Below are 11,382 nucleotides of genomic sequence, written 5' to 3'. Positions count from 1 at the left end.
AAATATGCGCCAAGTGGCTTAGCCACGGGATATGATATATATGATAGCCTCATTCATTATATGATGGGGAGGAGACGATAATGTGTTATTTGATATTGAGACCACGCAAAGACCCTTTTTGATTCCACATTGCACTGTGATAACCCCCTTGTTAAATCATTCTCCTTTGGGCAGAGTCTTCGCAACTTCAACATATGATCCTTTCCGAATCTCGTCAATGATACCCGGCTCTGTTGGCTGCCAGCCCAACTCCGACACAGCCTTCTTATTCGATCCCCTGTTCTCCGAAACCAGGAAGTTGACGAAGAAAGGCGGCATCTTAGCCAACGCATCCTCCTTGGAGAGGTTCAAAGCCGGAACACCCACAGTCTCCGCAATAGCCTCCTGGAGCTCCTTCATCGTAACGTTCGTTTCGCCAGAAGCATTGTACGCTTCTCCACTCCTGCCCTTCTCAGCGACCAACAGATACAGCCTCGCCGCATCGTCAACATGCACCGTCGTCGTGCGCGTGGACCCGCCATCCACGTATATCGCGACCTTCGAAGTCGCGGCCCCCTGCATGAACATCGTGATCCCGCTGCCGCCGCGCCCGTAGACAAATGGCGCGAGGCGGACACACATGACCCGCACGCCGGCCTTCTCAGCCACGGCCTTAGCGTGGTCCCACGCCTTGTACCGCGTGATGGGCGAGTCGAGGTTGTTGGGCGCATCCTCGCTCGTCTCCTCGCCGTTCGGGTCCGGCCGGGCCATCAGGGTGCCGGATGTGGTGATGAGGGTCTTGGCCTCGTCGCTGGAGGACTGCAAGCCCGCGACCATGGCGTCTACTGCGGCGGCGTCGATGGCTAGCACCTTGTCGTATGGCGTGTCAAAGCCTAGCCCCAGGAGGGCGTCGGCCAGATGGATCACTATGTCGGCCTGGGCGGACTCGGCTTCGAGGACGTCGAGGGTCTCGAGGTCGCCGCGCACGGGGGTTGCGCCTAGCCTTGTGAGCTTCGTGTCGTTGGCTTCCTTACGTGATAACCCACGGACGGTATACCCCTGAGCGATGGCGAACTCGGTCAAGACCTGGCCCAGATATCCGGTGGCCCCGGTGATGAACATGCGCTTTGGTGGCATCGTTGGGAGAAATTTAGGTGTGTTCGCAGCAATGGAAAGCCAAGGGTGTGAGCTAAAAGGCTTGTGGTGAGCTTTCACACTTGTCTCGATGAATTTTGTTGAGGATAGATGACTTGATTGAGGGTAGGAAAAGGTTGTGCATCCATAATCATTTATATATTGTGTCGTTTTGAATCAATGATTTGAATAGGCGATACAGTCCTCCGTGTTTCGTCCTACCTCCAGGTGCAAGCTCTTCCCATTTCCGAATCCGGCTACTGCTTACCTCCGCTTCCGTGTTTAACGCCGCCGAGGTTGACGTATCGTTGGCAAGCTATTTGGAAGTTGCGGAGACAAGGATCTCGATTGTGTCAGCATAGTTCCTAGTTATTTCGTATCCCGACATCAATTGAAGTCTTGCTATCACACAGACGCAGATAGCCAACGGAAAATAAGGTGGCGCAACTGCCAATTGGCCAGACTGTGTTTGCGAAGGGGGGGTACCTTGGTCTATTTCAGTGGTAGTGGCTACAAATGTAGACTGGTAATGTTTTGAAGAAGGTCTAATTCGACACTCACCTGATTTGCTGATCAATCATATTTCTCCCAAAAATACCTACCTCTGGCTCTGCATCATCCCTGATAGTGAGATATTATGCCTCGACGTAGCAGTCGAGGGGAAGATCTGCATTGCCTGGACATAACTTCTTCTTCAGCTCTAGTGTCTCCCGGTGCATTTGGGTGGATTTCCTGTACCTCAAAGGCATTGGAGAGCTTTCGCCAGGTTGTTCATGCTACCAATGGCTCGTCTACCTTTAAGATATTTTCTTAGTCATTCCTTGAGTCCATTTTTGCTTCTTAGGTTCACATACTGATCATCAGTGATCATTACTGCTATGTACACTCTACTTACTCTATTTCAAACCATGTCGCATTCTTACTTACCAGCGGTGGATACATATCAGTGTACCAACACTTGATGGAGAACATTCCGGCCCGTATCCAAGTGTCAGCATCGTCGTTTCGTTCAAGAAGCATACAGAAGATGTTTTCGAGCATAGAACAAATCCAGATACAATTCCACCGCCCAGTATCCATCAGTTCTTGTACAAATTGCCCTTCAAGCATGTAGCTTTGAGACGGGAGCAATTCAGCTTTGAAACGGTTGAAAGCCCAGCTTGTCTTTCCGTCTGCTGTTGGCTGGCAGGAGAACAGGCTCGGAGATAGTGTCTTGGCCAGTAATCTTAGCATGCGACACTTGGATACCGGAGTTGAAAAGTCCAACAAGTCAAGATCCTCCGCATTGTCACCTCGATCTCCAAATTTTACTGATTGTATCGCATCCCTGGACCAAACCTTTTTTCCCTCAATTTGCTTAATCTGCACTGCGCCGGCCCAGCCGGCCCATGTCCATGAAGGAAATTCCTTTCGGCGCCTCGGTTGTCTCGAATTCTCCCAAGAGTCTTGAGTGTGGCTCCAGGACAAAGTCCAACAGAAATAGGATCTTCTTTCCTCTCCCTGGGCGGCGTAAGGCAGGCCCCAGATTGCATGGACAGGCCGTTTAAGCCTCGAGTACCGCTGGATGATGCCTTGGAAAGCATTCAGAGAATCCGTATCGAATCTCAGGTCCCTCGTCGAGTAGTCTTGTATGGACGACAAGAACTGCTGGAACACATCAAGAAGAGACAATTTGTCGGGGACTAGTTTTCCAAATGCTTCAGTCGTACCTCTGCCAAACATTCCGGCTCTCATTATGTCGAGCGATTTTGATCTGTTTTTCACGTGGATTTTGTCCAGTGGGATGTATACGCTCTCGAAGCAATTCATGGAGTTGCATTCGAAATACAATTGTTCGTCCGTAAATACTAGACGTCGACGGCTGAGTACCGCTTCCTGAAAAGTCCAACCTCGGGAAGCCCAGTGTGATGCGCGGATTAAAGACCGCGGGTCTTTCAATGTCGTGATAACGCTCAGCCCATTGAACCTCGCAGTTTTCTGCGGTGTTCTTGGTCTTTGGTCGACTCCCGGTAGTCCGTAGGTCTCGTCTGCACCAGCCGCAGCCACAATAGTCAGGTCAGCGTTCTCGTAGATAACGTTCATTTGATTGATTTGTTCGAGCTTCGCAACTGCATCATCTTGATCGATGCAGAACTTGTCAATCCAGAGGTACCGGAAGCTCAAAGCCTTTGTAACGCTAATTGCGTCGGAGACGATGGAGGTCAATCTTGCCGGTAACAGAAGCTTGTTGCTTGTGCGTCGGATTTTGCTGTCGATGTCACCTGTTTTGCCCCAAACATAGCTCAAGGCCACATATGGACTATTTCTCTCGGCCTCTATGATAGACAGCGTCGTACAATCGATTAGGTGAAGACCAGACACTGAGGACTTTGACGAGCCACCACAAAGAGACGAATGGTTGTTTTTGCAATATTGGAGCCAGCCAGAAGCTACCTTGGAGTCAAAGGAGGCTGGAACTTCTTGCGCAGATAATGGCTCCGGGTGATGATCATCTTGGACAAGCACTGCAAACTCCCCGTGACGCAAATAATCGAACCGCAGGCGATTATCATTGTCATCAGATCCAAAGTGTCGAGGCACAACAGCGAGAATTGGAGATTTGGGTTCCTGGAAAATCCCCCGAGGCCTAAGCTTAACCAAATCTGGAACTAATAGGACATTCGATAACCCAAGCAGTCGTATTTCGTCACCATCCTCGCTAGCTTTGCTTCGCTCAGGGCCGATTCGAGCAGAAAAGAGTATGGAGCATAAGGCACAGTTTGTGAAGCGATGTTGTTGATACTGGTGGTCGACGTTGGCGACGTGGATACCGAACCAGAGCTCGGTCTTGTATATATCAGAAGAAGTGTGAGCCGCAAAGATTTGTGTGGCTTTTTGGAGGGCTCCTGGAAGGTCAAGATCGAGACACTTGGCGCAGATACTGCCCTCGGACGAGACTTGTGTGGGAGCCGTCCGTACGGGTTGAATTTCGTCCTCGAGTTTTCTTTTTCGGCAAATCACCTGGTCTTGAATTTCCTCTGCTTGTGCAGCCTCCACCTTGTGAACGCTGTCTGATGCACCTTGATCATCCTTCAGGCTCTCGAGATCTGTATACATTTTCGAAGCAGTTGCTCAGGCACAAGAGCGGACAGAAAATTTGTGTGCTGCAAATTTGTCCTGTATGTTACTTATATCTGCTGAATGCTATGGTTTCTCATGTGCCTTGGCCCCATAGGTTACAAATTTCCGTTGCGCAGTGCACGTATCGGTGTCTTCGGGCCTCGATCTGAGTAGGCGACTGTGTTGATATTGGCGCAAATGAAGGGCCGGGCTGTGCTATTCAACCGGTCGTACCTTTCACGTACGATCTGCTCAGGACCACTAGCATTGGAATTATAGAAACACGAGTCTTGTTCCACAATATATGGGTCATGAACAAGATGCTGTCCAAAGATGTACCGGCCAAAAGTACAGCCGGAATCACAGCACGCAAGAGAAAGATGAATGGGAGATGAAGACTGAATGGTTTTCAAAGTGAGGGGGAGCATGCCCACAGCCATTTGAGCTCGCAGTGCTTTTGATGCGCAGTTGTGTAACCCGAAATGTATGCGTCAAGCCCGTATGTATCTTGATACAGCACTCAAAATCTCTCACCGGATGCAATATACGTCAGAAGTAAGCATGACACCACAGACCTGACCGGTTGCCCAAAACCAGCCATGCATCCGCGAATTTCAGCTCTTGCCTGCTTACGGGCCTGCTGCCTTGCCAGGTAGTTCACATGTAAGGTGTGCGCGCATTTAGTTCGGACAATGTTACCACAGCTTGTAAGCATTCACAGAGGCCGTAGGGCGAGAACCTCCTCCCAAATCTGGCCAGATGATCTTCATATGTACTAATGAGCAATATCCAGGTCACACCTGAGATTTGTCCAGGTTCCATCTCGTGCGAGGTCAAGAACGTCACCTAGTGTGCATTCCAAGCCTGCGATGGTATGCCCAGCCGGGGCCAGGATCTAACCCTGCCAGGCCAAGCAAGGGTTACCTCACCTCCGAACGGGTGGGCAGGCAGGCTTCTGGCCATCACTGCTCGAAACACAGAGCATCAAGAAAGTGGCTTCCAAGCTTTCACACCAGTTCAGCTTGCTCACATTGCCGCTCAATATCATTTGAACCCACTGCTGCATTTTTGCGTTCGTCAAGGCCTTATTGAACCGGTGTCTACTATCCCATCTGCCATGAAACCGCAACTCGGACTCATCCAGACACCACGACCGTTCACTCTCATGCACCATACCTGACTTGCAATCTTCACCTTCCCAGCAGCAACGCATCCATTTTACTCCCAATAGCATCTAGGAATTGCCCTGCTGAGTAATTCTCATTCGAATATGTCTACTTTCGACGGAATCATCAGGGAATTTCCCGGGATTAGGGGTGGGTATCTCCTTCCCCGTTGCTCAAGCGCTCTCTCTAACTCTCAACACAGTGGATTTCTTTCGAGGCGTCGTGGATGACCCGCCTCTGGCATGCTTCCTCAGCCATATCCACAGTGATCATCTGGCTGGACTTGAAACGTACAAGGGTCGTCATATCTACTGCTCGGCAGCTACTCGGGCCATACTCTTGAAGCTTCAAAGAAAGGCATCCCGCATCAATTTTGCCCAAGAGATTCTAGAGGTGGAAGATATCACTTATAAACATCAAAGGAATCGTCTAGTGAGGCCTCTAACGTTGATGTTGCTTTTCTCCAGAGGCTGATGCTGCTCAGAAATCCCTCCCAATGAATACGCCGACGGATATTGAGCTTGCCCCAAACAACACCGTGCGTGTCACTCTACTCGATGCGAATCATTGCCCAGGCGCGGTCATGTTCCGTAAGCGATACGTTTCCATTATATCAAGAGACCGTAGCTGACTCTCCAGTCTTCGAGGGAGATGGAAAGGCTGTCCTGTACACAGGAGACATCAGGAGCGAGCCTTGGCACGTCGACGCCCTGCTTCGAGTTCCGTGCATGGTCGAGTATTCAGTCGGACGAAATTCAAAAAAACTTCAAACCTTAGACAAGATCTACTTGGACACAAGCTTTACAGAAGACGTTCAGTTTCAGACGAAAGCCGACGGATTGCGCGAGCTCCTCGAGAAAGTAGCCAAGTATCCTAAAGACACCCTCTTTTACTTTTCAGCTTGGACCTATGGCTATGAGGATGTATGGATTGCATTGGCCAAAGCTCTGAATACCCAGGTACGCTGATCAAAACACCCGAATTTCTCTCCGGGGGGTGGGGGCATTAACATCGTGAGCAGATACATGTCGATGACTACAAAATGAAGGTATACGAGTCCCTAAGAGTGAAGCTCGAGGACGACTACATCTACCTCAGCCCTGAAGCGCCAGCTCTGGTCGGCTTCCCTTGTGGAAATCGGTTCCACCCTGGCTGCTTGACACGAGATCCAAATGTCAAATTACACAGTTGCGAAAAGGGTTCCGGATGCTCGATAATGCAAAATTCGACGGCTGCGAATGTTGTCTGGATCACGCCTATTGTTGCTCATCTTCGTAATGACAATGATATGGTTGAGGTCGGTATTGGGGGCGGGGCAGGAGATCTGCAAGAAGCAGATCAGATCGTTTTCAGCACTGAAGATGCCCGTCAATGGTTGGAGAGGTAGGCAGTTACGCCACTGGATAGCACCGAGAATACTGACCTGTATGCAGTGTGAAAGAGGACCAGGACACGCCCAATGGAACTAAATCTCTGCTGCAAAATTTTCTGACGAGTGCCATCTCATCCCAGCATCCTCTCGTACTCACTCTTGTCAAAGAGAAAGAATTGGAGGATGGGCACGACCTACAAACGGTGTATCAGTCTCTGGTGGCCGCCGCAGAGGAGGATCGAGGGCACAGGTCTTCCAGTACGCTGACTAACAGGATCAGATTTCCATATTCGCGTCACTCGTCATATGGCGAGCTGCGCTACTTGGTCGGGGCGTTGAAGCCAAAAGATATCTGGCCTTGCACAGTCGATACAGTGCGCTGGATCAGGCAGGGCATGAGCTAAGAGCATACACCTCTGATCTGAGAAGTTGGAGCTGACCTTTTGCAACAGGAATCACCATCGAGGGTTTGTTCGGCGAGCACTGCTCGGGCGACGTCTTCGAACATGACAAGTACATGGCTCAAATAGCTGCAGAGCTACATATCGAGGACGTACATCAACCCGAGACTCAAACCTCTGCTGAGTCTCGCATACAGTCTTCCCCAGTCCTTGGGTTGTCACCTCCTGGTGCTAGGGCATCAGCTCCTGTCCAATATGGCGATCCTGGTGAGGCCTCTCAACACGCCGAGATAGCCATACCAAGCCAAGCAACGACTGCCTCTGCGATCAAACAGCATAGTGGTTACGGAGACGTGCACCACGCTAAAGACGTAGCCAACCGACAACACCAAATCATAGATCTCACTCTTGAGGAAACAGATGGCAGCCAAAGTACGGCCACGCAACCTAGGCGGGGATTCCAGCTCAAGAGGAATTTCGAGAGCTTCGCAGAGAGTGTTGAGTCCATGGACAGGACAGGGTCGCACGGCGAGACCACCCTCGAAGATCACAGTCATCTCGTCGACTCGCAAGAGAGTTCAGTCTCGGCCCGCGCATTAGAGACTCGTCGGACCGCCTTCAATTCGGTGCTTCACGAGTCTAACCCTGCCCGGTGGGCCGGTCTCCTGAGCACGACGAACAACCATACTCACAGAGAACGCGAGCTAGGCGACGAATGAGGCGCTCCTGGTACGGATGACGCTTTGTCCAAGGAACCAATACTTTACGTTGGCAACCTCGGCATCTACCGACCGCGTTCAATGCAAGCCCCCGCAACGCGAAAAAGCTTGGCATCTGTCACCGCTAGCCTCCTGCAGCTTGAATTGCGGGGACCACGGAGCCGCTTTCCTTACTGCGGAGAAGAGCTGCCACCGAAAGCCCGGGGGCCTGGCGGTCCTCCATTGGGCCGCTACAGGCCTGGTGGGCAGACCTTGCCGACTTGGATCATTCCACCGAGCTCTGCCGGTCACGAGGCATTGCTCGGTGCAAGACTGTCTACTGGCGCCGGAGACAAGTCGACTAAGCAATAAACGCGTGAATTGGACCCGTTATTACTCTGCAGAAACGTGCTTGTTTATCCGGCACGTCTGATGCCATGAGTCGTAGCGGTTTGTGTTTCGAGGCAACCAAAATAGCCCGAATCATTGAGATCGCCTTAATGTAACCTTAATATCATGGCGGCCCGCCTGAAATGATCACGATAGATTGTGGAGCTTACAGAGAGTCAAGAAGGCGTGCTGCACTTAATGCTTTGTACTTAACCTCCAAGGTTGCCTGTTTCCAGAGCTTCCGGGTTCCACCCGATCGTCCCCTTTACGACACGACACGCTCCGTGATTTGACTTTCACTGCCCTTCACACAAGACGTGACGATGCCCTCAATACTTCGGACTGCCACCGCAGCATTGCTGCTTGCTGCTTCATCCCTCGCACTCGTGGCTCGCAGCCCTCAACACTTAGACCTCAGAGAGCTCGGACTACCGGAAAGGCGGGCGGATCCAAGTTTGACCGGTTACCTCGGCGCCTTCTTCCTCGGTGATGAGCCCGACGTCTACTTCTACCTCAGCAATGGGAATGACGCAATCTCATTTAAGGCGCTGAATGGCGGCAAAGCAGTGCTTGTGCCCAGCGTAGGAACTGGCGGCGTACGAGATCCGGCGATAGTTACTGGCGGTGGGGCTGAGGCCGGCAAGAAGTGGTATATCGTTGGTACGGATCTGGATATCGCCAAGGTATGTACCTGACACTCGAATGCAGAAGCTCAATTTCATTTTTAGGTTGATATTGACTGAGGTACAGACGACATGGGACGCATCGCAGAGGACTGGTTCACGGGGCATATTTGTGTGGGAGAGCACCGACCTGATCAACTGGACGAACGAGAGGCTCGTCCAGGTCGAGGACAAGACTGCCGGCATGGTATGGGCCCCGGAGGCACTCTGGGATGCCAACAAGGGCCAGTACTTGGTCCACTGGGCTTCTAAGTTTTATGCGGCGTCCGACACAAGCCACACCGGCACGGCATCCAACATCAAGATCCGCTTCGCCTGTATGCAATACCTCGACATTTATATCTCTCTCGACTTGTGTCCAGAGTTGTGAGGCTTGTATCAAGCGATACAGTCTCGAGAAACTCCATGCGAGGGTATGCTAACCAGAATGTTGAACAGACACCAGCGACTTCAAGACGTTCAGCACACCAGCAACCTACATCGACTACGCACCCACAAACATAATCGACCTGGACATCCTGCCATACGGCAGCAGCGACAAGAACGCCTACCTCCGGTTCCTCAAGGACGAGACCCTAAAGAACGTCTTCGTGGAGTACTCGACGACGGGCCTGAATGGGACCTGGGCGCGCCCCGGCGGTAGCGGCGCCTACATCCGCTCGCAGACCGAGGGTCCCGCCTCCTACTGGGACAACAAGGTCGCCGGCCAGGTCAACCTGCTGGTCGACTACTACGGCGGCAACGGTTACCAGCCACTCGTCACGACGAATCCAAGGAGCAACAGCGGCTGGTCCAACAGCAGCACGGCCAACTTCCCCAGCGGGCTAAGGCACGGCGCCGTGCTGCCTATTACCGCGGCGCAGTATAGTGCTCTAAGCGCTGCGAAGTGGTCGTAATTGGACGGGACAACTTTCCACGCTTGGGTACGTCAGATATGTAACTATACATATGAAGCTGTAGAGGTGACGTGTTCGAAGTGTCGAGGTATGAGGAATATTCAAGTCGTAAATATTTGAAACGCTATCATATATAAATATTGCCCACAATATACATAGTAATCACTTAAGAGTCTCGCGACAACATTTCTTTGTGCGTTTAGTTGCCACCGGGGATCTTGTCGTTGACCTCCTTGTTCACGACCTCGTTGATGGTGCCATCGGCTGATCCCGGGACACCAGCGTCGCCGGCTGCACTGTCGACCTCTGTAACCATGCGGATTAGCGACTCTGTAATGCAAGTTCGAAAGCGAATCAAATGTCAAGATGCAAATTAGTGGTGAATCGTACGTTGGTCGACCGCGTTATCAGCGGAACGCTCAACATTGTCGCCAGGCTGGGAGTCCTTTCCGAGCTTGTTCTCGGCGGCATTCTTGATGGCGTCCATTTTGATGGGTTGAAGTTGAAATTTGGGCGTTGGGTGGAATTTGCGAGTGACTTTGAAAGAGGTTTGAGGTTCGTAGAGTGATCGAATTGGCTGGTGATTGAGATAGTTTGGATGTCTGAGAAACTTTGCCAAGCCAAGTCTTTATACACATTTTTCTACAGCGCTACAATGCTATCCGTCGTCATTTTGAGCAGGTTGGATATGGCATTACAAGGCTTTCGTCATTATGTGGTATTTTCCCGTTTTCGATAGTGTTCATGAAACTGCCGTATACCCGTCGAGCTGCTCAGTATTCTATGACAATAGCCCTATCGTTGGTCAGATAGTCATGATAGTGAGGCAGTACGAACAGGATTTTGGCTGCGTGGTACGTCAGAGTGAGATGCGTAGACTGGTTTGTACTTAGAATGACATCAATCGATCAGCGCGATCCTGGTGCAGTGTCGCGGCAAATGCAAGGGACATGGAATCATTGTGGGTCTTCTCATTGGTGAACCACTTTGCCTCAACGGCACCTTTCATCATAGCGAAAAACGTAGCACGCAACGAAGTTATGTGAGACTGACATTATGTTAACAAGAAATGATCGCAGAAAGGCATCCAAATATTTGGCTCCTTGTGCACGAGCAGAAACGGACCAAAAGAATCCAAACATAACCGGTGTTCCCCAATCTGGAACAATTGTCCGATTAACTTGAACACTGCCAGGTCCCGTGAGATGCATGAATTCCCATTGGCTTCTGGATCAAGAACATGTCTGTTAGTAGCAACAATCAGCCTACTAGGATGTCATGTGCATTCTTTCCACTGGTGCTTTTGTGATCCAATTGTGTAGCGTTTCTTCCAAAAGACTTTTAACAATCATGTGGTTTGCGATGACACGATTCGCAAGAACCTGCCGATTTAAGAAATGCTCGAAGATAGATGAGCGTATTTACTTCTTGTCTGCAAAGACCAAAACTTTCGCAGCCCGTGGTTCACGGGAAAGCAGGCGCACATAGCGAGGGGCAATATAGCGTATCCAGGCCCATGGATGAAGCAATATGGTTTCGAGTGGCTCGATAGACGTGGAATGTG

The 11,382-nt window shown here is 50.9% G+C and overlaps 5 protein-coding genes across 5 annotated transcripts; 2 read left to right on the top strand and 3 right to left on the bottom strand.

The window, feature by feature from the left end:
• Nucleotides 1–156: 156 nt before the first annotated feature.
• On the bottom strand, nucleotides 157–1,116 carry J7T55_013711 (alcohol dehydrogenase; the record flags this gene model as incomplete). The annotated part of the gene is made up of 1 exon (XM_053140609.1): nucleotides 157–1,116. The coding sequence occupies one exon, from the start codon at nucleotides 1,114–1,116 to the stop codon at nucleotides 157–159; it is 960 nt and encodes a 319-aa protein (XP_052996049.1).
• An 811-nt stretch (nucleotides 1,117–1,927) lies between these two features.
• Nucleotides 1,928–4,209, bottom strand: J7T55_013710 (uncharacterized protein; the record flags this gene model as incomplete). Its single annotated transcript, XM_053140608.1, has 2 exons — nucleotides 1,928–1,966; nucleotides 2,041–4,209. 2 exons carry the CDS (start codon nucleotides 4,207–4,209, stop codon nucleotides 1,928–1,930), a joined length of 2,208 nt encoding a protein of 735 aa, XP_052996048.1.
• Nucleotides 4,210–5,482: 1,273 nt separating this feature from the next.
• Nucleotides 5,483–7,870, top strand: J7T55_013709 (DNA repair protein; the record flags this gene model as incomplete). The annotated part of the gene is made up of 8 exons (XM_053140607.1): nucleotides 5,483–5,528; nucleotides 5,581–5,643; nucleotides 5,846–5,968; nucleotides 6,018–6,337; nucleotides 6,400–6,761; nucleotides 6,812–6,911; nucleotides 7,031–7,124; nucleotides 7,203–7,870. 8 exons carry the CDS (start codon nucleotides 5,483–5,485, stop codon nucleotides 7,868–7,870), a joined length of 1,776 nt encoding a protein of 591 aa, XP_052996047.1.
• A 692-nt stretch (nucleotides 7,871–8,562) lies between these two features.
• J7T55_013708 (glycoside hydrolase family 43 protein) lies at nucleotides 8,563–9,818 on the top strand (the record flags this gene model as incomplete). The annotated part of the gene is made up of 3 exons (XM_053140606.1): nucleotides 8,563–8,922; nucleotides 8,990–9,239; nucleotides 9,361–9,818. 3 exons carry the CDS (start codon nucleotides 8,563–8,565, stop codon nucleotides 9,816–9,818), a joined length of 1,068 nt encoding a protein of 355 aa, XP_052996046.1.
• A 199-nt stretch (nucleotides 9,819–10,017) lies between these two features.
• On the bottom strand, nucleotides 10,018–10,305 carry J7T55_013707 (uncharacterized protein; the record flags this gene model as incomplete). Its single annotated transcript, XM_053140605.1, has 2 exons — nucleotides 10,018–10,124; nucleotides 10,209–10,305. The coding sequence occupies 2 exons, from the start codon at nucleotides 10,303–10,305 to the stop codon at nucleotides 10,018–10,020; spliced, it is 204 nt and encodes a 67-aa protein (XP_052996045.1).
• Nucleotides 10,306–11,382: the final 1,077 nt, after the last annotated feature.

Source organism: Diaporthe amygdali (genome assembly GCF_026229845.1).
Source record: "Diaporthe amygdali strain CAA958 chromosome Unknown NODE_7_length_1459731_cov_64_868725, whole genome shotgun sequence".
Classification (NCBI taxonomy): Eukaryota; Fungi; Ascomycota; class Sordariomycetes; order Diaporthales; family Diaporthaceae; genus Diaporthe; species Diaporthe amygdali.
Note: the sequence above shows the minus strand (reverse complement) of the source record. Positions and strands in the feature narration are given on the sequence as shown.